General features: G+C 31.0%; 1 protein-coding gene across 1 annotated transcript in view; it reads right to left on the reverse strand.

The window, feature by feature from the left end:
• LOC134267456 (hemicentin-1-like) overlaps nt 1-13,429 on the reverse strand; it is a 50,213-nt gene extending 36,784 nt beyond the window's left edge. Inside the window, exons 1-2 of the mRNA XM_062749663.1 lie at nt 13,253-13,429; nt 7,591-7,833 (exon numbers count right to left, since the gene is read on the reverse strand). Coding sequence (XP_062605647.1) covers nt 7,591-7,833; nt 13,253-13,310 — 301 coding nt within the window. The 5' untranslated portion in view covers nt 13,311-13,429. The remainder of the gene's footprint in view (nt 1-7,590; nt 7,834-13,252) is intronic.
• Between the last annotated feature and the right edge of the window lie 2,024 nt (nt 13,430-15,453).

Here is a 15,453-nt window from a genome sequence, read left to right on the forward strand (position 1 = left end):
GGGGATTAGTCAATTCGCAGAGATTTCTAGGGAATTTTCACAATTTACTGCGTAGATTTTATAGAGGAAAAAACCAGTAGACGTATAAAATAAAAGGAGAAAACTAACTATTTATGAAATAATTAATTCGTTTTCACATGATACGAACTCAATCAATTCTTCCGTTCATTAGATTCAAGCAAAAGATAAGTAATAAAAAGTATGCATAAATAAAGGACTTTCTGTGTAAAAAATCCTTAAACAGCCTTGTCAAAAAGAACATTAAAAATACATCTACCGCTGAGCCATACATCTAATCTGGGGAGATTTGTTTTGAAAACTAAACATTTTGGTTGATGATTTGAAATATAACATAAGTTGAAAAACACTCATTTACCATTCAAAAATCTGTTTGTCGTTTATTTTATTACAATGCGGCTGTGGTTTATATTTACTCTCTATATGACAAGGGATGGGGGATCCTACTCTGAGAAAGAGAGAACTTCAAGGAGTAATTTGGTTCTGGTGTGTGAATTCCCCTTGGAGGGAAATTCTGCTCTAGAGTACGATTCCCTGTGGGGCAGTTGGGAGTTGGCTATGGGAGAAATGCTACTCTACAACACAAGTGTCTACATTCTGAAATATTTTTTTAATAATGAGGACGAGGGTGCTCGACCCGCCCTTACAGTACAGTATACATATCTCAAGCAATCAGGTGATTTTGCAAAAAAATTATTGGTTTAAAGTACCCTATTTGCAGCAGTCGCAACTGAAATTTCTTGTAAATTTTCTTTTAAAATTTAAGCAACGGTTGTGGAAAACAAATTTAACTCCTGTGTTTTTTTTATTTCTGTTAATTTAGTTCATTTGCAGATTTCTTATAAAAAATAAAATTATTTGACTTTAGTGAAATGTATTCATAAACATTTTGTGCCAGTAAAAATACTGCACAGGTATAATACTTCCGGTGTAACGTTGAATTTTGACCCAGGTTGAAAATTGACCCGGGGGTCATTTTTCAACGTTGAATACTGAGACCAAAAGTGTTGAATTTAGACCCCAATCCGTTGAAAACTGAGCCGGGTCGTGGAATTTTGATCATGAAACCGGTTCAAAATTCAACAGCATTAAAACACATATTTATGTTTGGGTTTTCACTACTGTGACTTAATTCATAGGTATGAGGCCCCGTTTTGGTATTTACTGGAAAAAGTAATATCCCCTATTTGAAGAAGTGATATCACCTGTTCCAATAGATGATAGCACCTATTTGATTTGAAATTGTGATATCACCAATTCGAAAAGGTGATATCACATATTCGAAAAGGTGAAATCGCCTATTCGATTGGGTGATATCACCTTTTCCCGTCGAACATCTGTAGTTTTTTCTTTTTTGCTTACAAATTAATTTATTTCACTTATATATCATGTAAACAACAAGAAAATCGTAGAAAACGCACGAAAACTGGGTAGTCCGAATTTTCTTGGTTCCAGTGGTAATCTATATATTATAGGGATCATTCATTAATGACTGTTGTAAGAAACTCAAATAGGTAATATCACCACTATTGCAGGAGTTCTTTTAGAAAAGGATGATGTGACATAACTGCTATCTGGGGCCCCTTTTTCCACGACGAATTATATTTAATCTACAATGATGTTGGTAGTTTTCATACATTAGTTTATAAATACGACGCCTTTTGAATATTTTCGATAGTTCAGACACATTTAAATGAGAAAAGGAATACTGCATTATCTTTGATTTTTTAGACCTTATCACAGCAAAATTCGGCCAGGTTTGTGAAAATATGTTCTTTTGTGGCAAAAGAATGGGCTGGTCTTAGTACAATAGAGGGATAAGCGTGTTCGAGAAGACCTTATATGGCTATTGATATTATGTCGCACATGGTCATTGTCCAATCCGGTGAAAGAAAAACAAAACATGCTGGTTTACTACGTTTACATTTTATCACAGACACGTGGTTGAGGTCAATTTACCTGTTATCCTTTTCTACATTTCAAACTTTTGTAATGGTCAGTCAAGGCTGTTAATACTTAATAATACGCATGGATTTTCAGCATTTACGGTTTTTAGGACGAGAAATGCACGTGAAAGTTGTATTCACTGATACTCGGGAATACAAGTAGACCTAGCGAATTGACACCAAACACGCTACAATTAAAACTTTAAACTAATGTATATCTCTCAATTGTTTGTAATTGTATATAAATTTTACTATGGTCTAGGGAATTGTTCATACGTATATCCGTGTCTAATCTGTGACTCAAATGCATAAAAAATTTCGGAAAGCAGTAAAATTCCAAGCATGTTTCCATAGTATTTTTGTGGTACTCACTCGTAACGAATTTCATTTAGCTGATTGGTCAGTTAGAAAGTATCGCCAGTTCCTCGATTAGCATATGGATTTATTCTTACGTCAGAAAATCTAGTTCCGTCGATCTGTTTATAATGGGAAAGGCCAGCTAGATTTTACAGTTTTTTTTTTAAAAATAGCATTTGAGCGCAGTTAGGTACAATTTTCTCCTTTCACATATAGGTAGATTTTAATAAAATACAGTGACCAGAAAAATGAGAAAATTGTACCTGCATGAGCTCGTATATTTTAAGGGCTTCAAAGAGTGGGGCGGGGTTAAAATACAACTGGAATTGAATGTAAATATGAAACCCCTAACCCAATAAAAGATCTGTATCTTTCAAATCACGTTTCTTATTTTGTTATTAATAGTATTCTATAAAGGCACACATATCAGTAATTAGTTACATACAAAATTTGAGTAAAAATTTAGGCATTTAATTTTTTGTCAATTTACCGGGGGCCGCAAGTCACCTCATCCTTTCATTAAAGTGAGTGACATCGATCCCCCTGCCTGGTTTTCTCATAGAACAGGTGTTAAAATGGAGATAAAGGACTGGAATTTTTTACCAGCCTCTATTAAGTGTTCAAAAGGAAAGAGTACTTTTAAGAAACAAGTAAAGAGTTTTATCTTACAAAAAGGCATTTTAGAACATAAAAGTGATATGTTTCAGTACTAGTTTATAAATATATTTTACATTTTATTGATAATGTCAATGTTGTCATACTTAAACCTAATTTAGATGTGTATGCTAAAATTATTGTGCCAAAAGTATTATAGTGCTTTGATGATGGAATATTGTTATTTATTCTTTAAAGTTATTTAAGATAGGACCCCATTGGAAATAAGCTCTCGAGCTTTAATGGGTTATCCTGGTATCTATCTAGTCAAATTAAATTATTTATATATAAAATCTTGATTACCAGCTTTCATCTTTGTAAGATCATGTGTAATTATGTGTATTTGTTTTATGTATGATGACATGATACCAAATAAATACTACTACTACTACTACTATAATTTTTTGTAAAAACAGAAATAGTATTGATTTCTCAATTAAAGATAATATAGAATATGACTTGATGTTTCTGAAAAAAAAAATACTAGAGCTTGTATTAATATTTTTTATTGTTCCGTAATTGATGAGACGTAACAATGCCTTGAAGTCTTTAATTAGGATCTACATATACTTTATATTAAAACATATTGGATATCTTTGTCAAAAATTGATACGAGACATAATCAAATAATTAAATTAGCATTCTGAATAACTAAATTCTCTATAATTACTCCATCAATGTATAAAACGAAACACATTTATTTAATATTAAACAGCAACAGCTTAATTTATGCTGAACCCTAGTCTCTAAGTCTTGAGGAGAGAAAACTTGTGCCTTATTCCCAAAATTTTCAAATTTTGTTTTGTCAATCTATGTGATAAAATGATTTATATTCGATAATAATGTGAAACTTTACATTCCTATTTAATTGGGTTTACAACCAATTCTAGTTTATATTTAATTGGGTTTACAACCAATTCTAGTTAAATTTGTCATATTTCCCAGAATGCAATCATGGCAATTATTAAAAAAGAAAAAAAACATCGCATAGGAGATCATAGAGATAAAATTATGTAATAATATGAGAAGTTTATCGAATAGGAATCATATTTTTTTCGAATAGAAATGGATTCTAGTATGTTTTCGAATAACAACTCTATTGCATATAAACCAAATAATTACCGAATAAAAAAATTATCGAATAGGAATGACAATATTAGCGACTAGCAACCGATTGTTTTAAATATTAATGACATCGAATGGGAAACGCGTGTTTTCGAGAAAAAACAATATGTAAATTTTATGATATATGAATCATATTGTCACACTTCCTGTAATTGGAATAGCAATTTATCGAAAAAAATTTACAAATAATGGAATAGAAATAACAAGTAATCAAATAGGAATCACATTCTATAGAGTAAGAATGTTTTAGAATAAGAATAATCTCATTCTCAGGGTTATGGTCCGAAAGCGATCAAGCCGAGTCAGTCTACCGACAAATAAGTTAATTGTTACAGGGATTTCAACAATTTATTTAAAGTTAGCATTACTTACATACTATGGTCGCTATATTGCTCTTTTTACAAATATAAGCTATCATTGGAATCATTTTGGTCGATGTGATCATTCTAATTTTTAGGCTATAAATTTTGTTATTTTTATACTGAATTTCCACCCACCTGATCAATATATATAGGGCTACTTTCTAGATTGCAGATTTTTAAGATTTTTATTTTATGCCCTATTCGTTGTTTTGTAGTTATTTATGGATGCTACGGATTTTGGAAAGTATTGTCAAAAATAAAGTTGTCATGCTTGAAGATAACTAAAACCGCGTGCACTGTTCAAAATGTACATGTATACATGGGGTGATACTGTATGTTTTTTCTATTATTCTTGAAAAGGGAAAAAAAAATTGAAACCGAAATATAAATAAAGTGATACTGATAAATCCCGTAAAACAACTTCCCAGCTAAAAAAAATGTTCAAACTTTGAGGTGGGGTCAATATTCAACAGGGTCAATTTTCAACTTGTTGACGTCATTAGGTGTAAGAAAAAAAAATATCAAACTGTTGAAAAATGACCCCGGGTATAAATTCAACGACTTTTGGTCTCCATATTCAACGTTGAAAAATGACCCCGGTTCAATATTCAACGTTGAAAAATGACCCCCGGGTCAATTTTCAACTCGGGTCAATATTCAACGTTACACCGGATCATCGGTTTTCTGCGTAAAACATAAAATGAATAATTGTCCTTGCTTTGAAAGATTTTTTAGTTCATGTTTTTTTTTAATAAAAGTACCTGATCAAAGATGCAATGTAATGTAGATATTTTAGAGAAGTCGTCGTACTCCGATTCTGAAATGAAGCGTATACGTAAATGCAGTGGATTTGATTTTAAAGTGTTTATCGATTATATTCAATAGCTGACAATTATCAAAAGGTCAATATAATTTTTTCTTTTCATTTTGAAATTGGTAATTTTTTTGGAGTGGTATTATCAGCGCCCCCTTCAGACCTTTTATTATATTTTTTATAGTTGTAAGTATGTCAAATGACAATCATTTTCTTGTTCAATACTCTAATTCTGAGACAAAAAATCATAAATTACATGTAAAACTAGTAGCTTTGAATTTTGCAAACTATGTTGCAATCACCATATCTAAATTCCATTAATCATGCTACTGCGACAAAGAGGTCAGTGATGATAAATTTAAGACAGATTCCTTAATTTCAAAATTATTTGAGAAGAAAAATTAACAATATATTTTCATCATGCAATAACTGTTCGTAATTTCCATATTTGATTTAAAATATTAAGCATTCAAGTGCCTATAAAGACAGGGGTCTTAATCAGTGATGAAAACGGTGGTAATGAGTGAATAAAAGGCACAAAAGAGAGGATTTTATTCGTTTTGGAAAATGTCCCCGTTTAGATACAATATAACAGGAACTGGTGTGTGAATATTAATGAGTGTGAAATAGGTCCCCGTTTGTGCTGTGAAATGTGCTTAGCTTAAAATTAAAGATATTGATATGTTCTCATTATATTTGTCATCAGGGTTACATGGTGATTAATATTTTAAGTCAAAAGTCAATGAAATATTAAAAATGAAGAAGTCCCCACTTTGACAGTCTTTAACCCCTGTCCCCGTTTGACACCCTTCACACGTATATGTGCGTTCGCTCACCGTTCGTTCAGCGTTCGCACATCGTTCACCCACCGTTCGCTCTGCGTTCGTTCACCGTTCGTTCAACGTTCGTTCAGCGTTTCAGGGACTGTAGCTGCAACAACTTCTGGTGACATTCTGGCAATACTGCCAGAAAAAAAAAACTATCTTGCAACATCTAGTATTACCCATGAGCCATTTGTTGAGCATGCTCAGTCATTCACTTCCTCTTTTTAAATATTGTGGAGGGAATTTAAAGGCAAGCATGTTTTCCTCCATATTGACTTGTATCAAGTCAATTAGAGTTGTTAATTGTGAACAGTGGGATTAGAGTATGAGATGAGTAGTAAAACTGCATACTGTGGAATGGCGAGAAAAAATAATTTCAGCAGAATTATAGAAATGTTTTCTAGTCCTGTTGCCATGTGATCAGACTTGGTGAGTCAAAGCCATATTCTTTGTTAGATGAATGATTCTATGGATATAAAATTGGACAAAGTATAATATGTGTTTCAACTTGTGCTTGTAATGCATGTATACTAGTCTTGTGGTTATTTGAAAATTAATTGATACAGAATTGCTGGACATGTTTATGTTTCTTTTTTATATGTTATATATATACGCTTTTGCTTGTTTCCCGAACATAAATTGTGACGTCATTGCATTGTTGACAACGTCTTGAAGGTAAACGTCTGAAGAATTTGAAATGAAAGTGCTAACGTTTTACAACTTGTGTTGTCGTTTTTTTCTTTTTTAAATATTTTTCGCCGGACACTGTGACTATTATATAATTTATTATATACACATTTTGGAGATATGTATATAATTTAAGAAAAATCCAGTTTTTGGTACACAAAAATATATCCAATGCAAAAGATTTCAAGAATCACAAGACTCGAACAATTATTTTAATTGTAAGCTCTTTCTACCTTTTAATGGCTATTAAGATATTAGTTAATACAATACCTACGTTTTCATTTAATTAGGTCATATTTCGTCAACGTTTCAGATTTATTTTTACTATTTTATAGGACACATTGTGTCCCTACGTAGACCTGATTTTTTTCTCGTTAGTGTTTATATATACTTTTGATTCTCACTTAATAATATCTATCAAATAAATATTTAATACACAATTTGAACTCGAAATACACCAGAGTCTTACAAAGTTTTTCATATTTGGATATTTTGCTACGGCATTGCTAGCAAATACAGTTTAATCTATATTTTTCTATACAAATTATTTGACGGTTATTTTGAAACTGAGTTATTAACGAAAATTTTAGTTAGCCGAATCTTTTCACGAGCACACTGGCGTGATTGGTCGACTACGAATGCTTCATGAAAAACTGATCCCACCTTTGATATTTTTTAAGTCCTCATTTGATCTGTTCACAATTGTTTTTATTTTAATGGAGTAAAAAGCTTGATTACTGTTCATTTCATATTTCATATCAAAAATATCATTTTATGGAAATTCAGAAAAAAATACAACTAACCGTTGTGTGCATATGTCTTAGTATAGTTCCTTCTTCCATCCTGGTAATCCTCCAGTACGTTGATCTTTACAGTTGTATATTTCGATACATTTTTAACTATGTATTCGTCATCACGGGTCTTTGTCCAATTAGATGATTGACCATCCTTATAGACCATTATATAGTTAGTGTTTGTTGTAATATTTGGCCATCTGAATATCAGTTTTCCATCAATAAACTCAGTCGATATGGTAAATGTCTGTCCTGTATAAAATAAAGTGTGTGTCATATTTAGAGTGAGATTACTTAAGATACGTGGTGATTGTTGACCCGTTCAAAGGTTATAGCACCACATACAACCAGTTATGCGGGTAAGTCGCTATAAAGTATGTGGGAGGCGTTTTCAGAGTATGGGGGTGTAGATTTTCACTGCTTCAGCGTCAGAAGAGATGGCTACGTCTTTCTTCCGGTATTTTTAAGATGTATGTTCAAAAAACAAATTCGAGGGCCGTTCAAAAATAATGCGGACTTGTTGCACAGAAAAAAATTTTGACGACATTCTCGGGCAAAATGTCATACATATTATTAAAGAATCTTTACTTAAATGGTCTTCAAAATTTCACATCAAAATGATGTAAATTAGTATCAATTTTAAGTGATTTTTTAGGACATATCATTAAGTCACGGAGCAGCAAAATCTTCGACTTCACAGGCATTATAAAATATGTGATTGAGCTTTCATTTTCTCAACATTTTCCCAAGAGTACCTGTACAGTTTGAGGTACCTTTCTATTCAACATCCAAACACCAGTTCCTGTCAAGCTTAAAAGCTACTAATCAAGTAAAGAATATTATTTTTTTTGTTTTAAAACAAAAAACTGCAGGTATTTATGAGATATAGTGTAATGTTGCTGACTCCCATTCACGTTCTTTACAGTCCGGATGAAGTTTTTGTCCATAATCTTCTTTCCGTCCTCCCGTATAGCCTTTTTACAGAGGTCTAACGGTCTAAAATGCCAATTTGCTATTTGTGGACGAATGTCACGAATACCCTAGTTTACATGTTATATTATACATATTATAGATCTATGTTGGCCATATCTCGAGCATTACACATAATTTAACGAAAGTGTGTGTTCCGTCAATTAAGGAGACGTCATTTTCACAGTCGTTTTAACGGGAATCGCATCGGGAAAAAATCAATATATTTTTGTTAGTACTTCAAATATCATGTCATAATCATAAAAATATAACAATTTAAAGAAACATTTGAAAAAAACTGTTAAAAATATCGCGAGTTATAGAAAATCAATGAGTTAAATTTTGGATTTGGCATGCTTTTGCTTCACTTTTCTTGTCGTGCTCCATACCTCTCCATCAGCGATATCAATATACCGATAAATTTAGTAGAATTTATTTAAAATACAGAAATTTTTACAAAATTTATTAGAATCTTTAAGAAACATATTTCTGTGAAATTTCAACTCTATGACGTCTGTAAGAGTAAATATTATCACAGTCCGCGTAATTTTTGAACGGCCCTCGTATATTTCGGAAAGAAGCAATAGTTAAGCGTTGTCTTGGTCCTAAATGTCCGAGTCTTATATACGTCTAGTATTCCCAAACACAAACTATTCTAAATATTTCATATTTACGAGATCGATCGGTGGAAAAATGCATTAATGCAAAAAATGATTAATTAAGACATTTTCTCTTCATTCAGAATTGTAACGAAGGGGAAATGATGTTTCTTGGAAAGTACACCGCATTAATCCTGAAGTGAAGGACGTGAAGACCAATCCATTGGACGAGACAATATTAATCAAGGTACCGTGTTGCAGTAGGTGCTGGCACGACAAAGATCCCTCGCTGCTCAATGGCCCTAAGTAACGAAAGCCCAGAAGGCTCACTCGAGATTCCAGTTTCGAAATACGAGATTCGAAATTCGAGTTTCGAAATTCAAAATCCAAACTAACCAATCAAAAGCGGGTTCAACATTTGATTACTCCCCTTTCTTATGATTTAACTGTCAAGAAATCGTTGAATATATTTACAACAAATGGGTCATTTGATAAAAGGATAATTAAAAAAAAAAATGTTTTATGTATTAAAACGAAATAAAAAAAAAAATTTGGATTGCATTTTGACAAATACATATATAATCTTATTTTTCACATTAAACAACGTATACGTATATATGGAGTATTATATTGTCTAATCGTTGACTTGTGGAACATGTATGTTGACTTTTTTATTGTCAGATCATTGCTGAGAAAGAATACTAGCATTGTATTGATTATATTTAGATATGAAATATTATGAATCGTCTCTACACTGCAGTTATTCAAGGGTATATATATTTCATTACATTTATAAGGGGTACATTTGTGCAGTGAGACTTGACTGTTGAATCGAACAGTGGCGTTATAAGGTTTAACGAGCCGTATATTTTAGTCAATGGCCATAACGCTATGGTCAGAGACTAAAATATAAAACCATAAAGCTATAGTTGTATCTAATTTAGACACATCTACTATTTGATATAAGATGAAATAAAAGATAAAATAAATGCCGCATTACGGTATAAGTATTTCATTTTATTTTGTTATTAATTTGACTATTTTATTCACAGGGTTTTTATGTACCATTTATTGACATCAATAAAACCTATCTTCATCCAAATACGGACTCATTTCATCTTTACCGGACACCCATTTACAGCTGTAAAGGAATCGACTTGAGAAAATAGGTAATCCGCATTGAAAAGGACGAAAATGATGACGTTTTATAGCGTCATGGAGCAGCTGATATTGATGTAATTTTGTGTTTTACTCAAGAAAAATCTTGAATAAAGTCTCAAAATGTTTGAGGAATAAAATGTATATATATGTCACAAGCGAGTTGTGCATGAGTGTACTCATAGTACAGGCAGTATTTATGAGACAGAGACTCTATCAGAAGAAGAAAATCTGTAAAGAAATGGTTTAAATGTAAAAATCTGGACAAAAATTTCAAAAGTATGAATATCAAGGAAATACATAAGCGTTATAATGTTGCTGATCCTGTGAAAGCGGCGTTAAGTATAAAGGGAAATTAAGAACATAACAAAGTGCCATGTTCCTTTTTGCGGTGTATATGAACTTATTTGATCATAGGAGAAAACTCGCTCGGGGTGATGATTAACTTTATTCTCTATCTGGACTGCTCGTGGGGCTACTTCCTGGCTTGGATTGCCCTCTACGGTGGCTGTAAGTATCCAAAGAATAAAGAAATAATATATTTTAATAATTGAAGTTTATTCTTTGAAATCGTCGATGAAAGTGTATTTATAATTTTATCTACAAACAGTCACCAGTTACAAATACAATGTAAAATATACAAAAAGAACAATTGTAAAAAATGTCATGTATTAGAAAAAGGTTTTTTAATGAATAGATGATGGATTATACTGAGTGAAATGTATAGGGGTGTTATTTATTGGAAATTCTAATTTTGACCCTGTGTTTTGACGTTACATTGCCGTTAAGTGTGCTCAGCGGGCACAAAATATGTTGATCTTCAAATGAAGTAAATTAATTTCAGTTAAATCGAATGGAATGAAACTTCACACATCAACAAATCAGAATAAATATTTTTACATATAACAATGTGCTTATTTTGAATTTTTTGTGAGTTATATAACGGACATTGAGATCGTCTACGAAATTTAAGAACAGCCCTCGTAATAATTAATATTGAGATATATATAAAAAGAAATTGAGTTAGGTCTACTGTCTATTGCCATGATGGTAAATCTGTATAAATAGTTTGGGAGTAAGAATTCTAGCCGAAGAAGTTAGATTTTTCAATCATTTAATTGATTTAATTGCTTTGTACTTATTTGATTTACATGTACATGTATGAATAAAATTTTCCAATGTGGATTTTTTTTTCTTTTTTTTTCATCCCAAACATGTATTTGTTTTATATTACTTATGTGCTTGTTTATTAGATGTGTGAAACCAGAAAAACAAGAGTTGTCTTTTCAGGAAAGAATGAAAGACAGTCTCCACATGTATAAACTCATATGTATCTTTTTAATGCCGTTAGCTGTGCACATATAAGTGTTTCATACTTACTTACTTTGGAATTAAATAAACAGTTGATTTTGATTTATTGTATTTTCCAGAAGATCTGGTCTGTCCTCGTCTTTAAAGTTAAAATTGCAATCTAATCGCATTAAACATATCAGCATATCACGATGTAATATAATCGAAGGTTTAAAAATCTTGGACAATGGCGTTTTTGTCAAAATGAATGGCTCAAGATATATGTATAACATTCCAACATATTACTTATGAAATTCCCAGTCAGAACATTTTTAATTTTATTGTTTGAACTTAATGATTTGATAAAAGGTCGCCAAGTGGTCATGGACCAGGGTTAAAATGCTATATACTTTTAAATAATATTAAAATGATTATTTTTTCATAAAACGAGTCAAAGCTTACCAAAAATTAAATGCATCACAAAAAAAGTAGTAATCATCATGTTCTGACACTTTTAGTATCGCTAACTAAAGGAACAGTGAGAATATAAAGCGAAAACCGCAATAAGTATGTTTAAATAGTTGTTTCATTAATTGTAGAGAGGGCTTATATAGGCTACCCATGCTGCCCGATCCATTTATGTATTTATAAGATAATAAAATATGTTCAAATCAAATCAAAAACATTTCTAAAATTGAAAGAAAAAGCGACGCCGGCCATCCAAACGTGTCCAATCATTCAATTATCAATAACTCATATTATAATTACTTAATTACATTATATGGAACTCAAATTGACACTGGCAGGTATATTAAATAGATATGTATTATCATGCTCCGGGCTTAGATTGTTATTCAACCCTTTCATGTAAAATTTTCTATTATCTCCCAGTATGAAGTTCATTAACCACATTTAAATTTTAATTTTAGAAGATGTAATGGTTAAGTTATATATAATATTTCTTTTCTAGTTATCCCTCAATGCACAACACGATTAAGGAATCAAATCAGACACTTGTTTTGCTTTTCCCTTAACATTTTACTAAAAAGTGACTAGAATAAGATTCCTTGGAGATATATTACTCATGTGATTTAATTCTTCCAATGTCTGATAATAATTTTTAAGATTTTTGCAAAACTTCTTAGTCATCTTAATTTCAAACTTGCTAAATTATGGATTTTGAAACACTATGGATTTTATTAATTTTTTTTTTAGATCTTTAATCAATAGTTTTTTATATTCCAATTTTTTTTGTCGTCTGTATTTAACAAGCTACATCTTTATCATCATCTTTTTTTTAAAATAGTATAATAACATTTAATACATTTATTTAAAGCATTAAATTTAATTTTTAAAAATCTCTCAGATATTATAAAATTAAGATTATATCTTTTTCTTTGCACCGTTTAAGATTGTCAACACGATGTATCTTTAGCAATGACAGAAAATAATTTTCTTAGCTTTGCAGTTAAGAAAGTATGGCGACAGAAATTGCCTTAAATGTTGTCAGTAACAAATAAAAATATATCCATAAAACGTGTGAAATATGCTACATTGTATTTTCTTTTAACGAGAAGAAGCTACTTTACTCCAATTTATTATATGCTTTAAACTTACAGTGTCAGATCCATAGTAAAATAACGTTTTTGGCTTACCTTCAACAGAACAAAATATCCAAAATGAAATAATGCATGGAAGCTTGAATTTGCCCATTTTTCACTTTCTTTGCCCAATGACGTAGGCACAATCCACACTTTCCAATTTCAATGAAAACCTTGTTCCATGAACAACTGAACCTTTTGATAAAAATGATTATATTCCTTCCTTCTGTTCTGCTTTATACATGATAAATATGTTCACGAGGAAGAAAATTAAACTTGTTACTGACAAGGACGTATAGTACTATATAGAGACTATTATACAGTTCATTCCTCGGTCTTTTATCTTCTGGGATATTTATCTTTCTTCTTTATAAATAAGTTGAACTTATTTCTCAATTCTATTTATTTTTGTTCAAAAATATTTTATAAAAAAAGCTCTCAAAGTTTTTTTTTCAAATTATGATTTGAACTTTCGTATTCTTTATCTGATCTACTGAGTATATAAAAGTTAGTTTGGAATCTTACGAATCTTAAGCGTGTTATGTAAGAGTATGTAAGAATTTGAAATTTATCAATGTTGATCAAAATAAGTGCGAAAAAGACAGTTTGATTGCCAGGACTATTATCTAAAACAGAAAATGACTTCCTCAAGTAAATTATCTGCCTTAGTACCAGTTTAAAAGATAAAATCATAACTAATCATAACAAGCTCCTCTTTAAGCAAATCTATGGAGGAAGAGGGAGAACTCCCGTTTTTTTCTTACATTAATAGGAAGGTGATCCTTGTTTGCGCATTTTTCAGACTATTACGCAGGGTTATTTTTAGAAATATAAATCGACGCTACATAGGATTCTTTAATGAAAAATGATTAAATCAGCCACGTCTCTAAACAAAACAAATCAGGTGATACAAGGATATGAGCAGAGCAACACCGGCGTCTTAAAACAGAGGAAGGGTCAAGTGCCATGGAGAAATAAGGAGTTGTGGTAACCGGTCTTTGTCATGAAACAACAAAATCATTCTACAATTCAGTGCGACACATTCATATAAACACCTTAGTCATCATAGATTGTATTTAGACAATTTCATTTTTATTTATCACAGAGTTGTGTAAAATGTTTAGATAAAATAATCATCAACATATTTGGTGACTTGAAAATCAGGGTATATTGTTATATTTGCTGAATAAGGGTGTCCATCCGTACGTCTAGCTGTCTGTCTGTTCATACGCATTCGTTACGATATCGGGTAAAAATTTCTTATCCACAAGACCTCTTATTTTTAACAAGTTTTATACATCTTTCATATTCAAAAATCGACTTTCACATTTTCATCCCTTATCCTATCCCACTCTATTCTAAATCAAGGTTATTTACCATTTATATAAGCTTATATATAAGAATATAAAAAAGGCACAAATGAATGAAATACTGGTATAGCAAAGTTGGAAAGGAAAATAATATAATGTATGTTATAAAAAATGTTCAAATGATATTTAAATGAAAAGTAATTTAAACAACTTAAATGATGCACAAAACAGTATGACGTTAAAAGCTGAAGTATAATAAGTAAATTATCGTATCATTGATAATATATTTATATCTTCAAGCTAAATAATTTTACTCATTATCGTGGCCTGTTGGCATCCGAACTTTTTATTGTAAGTAGCTTGATAGTTCACAAAGATAAATACTTTTTTTCAGATTTAAGTTAAATAATAGGCACTAAGTGATTTACATTATATATTCATTTTTTGGTAATGAATATGTTGAAACAAAAAAGTTGATTAAGGTGCAAGCACTAGTGCTCGGATGCTTTTAGCACATGGAACATACAAGAACATTTAGCACATTTTGTACGATATTGACATTAGACCTCTTTACAAAAAGCAAGATATATATTGTGATCTTAAATCTTCAAGATTCCGTTATTTTCAATACAAAGAAATTCATAACTGGGCATTTTTTTTATTTCATAATCAAAAATTGAATATACATTTTAAAAAAAAATCTTATGAATATGAATTTACAAATAGCACTTTGTATGAAAAGAAATGTGAAATGCTTTACGTTACTAGGACAATGACAAAAGTGCTTTTACACAATCGAATTAATAACCGTCTGTTGGAGTAGAAACTTTCACTAGAAGACGATGTAACAATTTTTTTACTTGTCGTCATTTTGTGTTTACTGTGTAGGTGGTGCTTTCCGGGAGAAATCCACGAACGTGTACTCTGTCTTCTCTTCCTCTCCGT

The sequence above is a fragment of the Saccostrea cucullata genome, unplaced genomic scaffold (assembly GCF_032062105.1).
Source record: "Saccostrea cucullata isolate Sc308-1 unplaced genomic scaffold, CSIRO_AGI_Scuc_v1 ctg597, whole genome shotgun sequence".
Classification (NCBI taxonomy): Eukaryota; Metazoa; Mollusca; class Bivalvia; order Ostreida; family Ostreidae; genus Saccostrea; species Saccostrea cuccullata.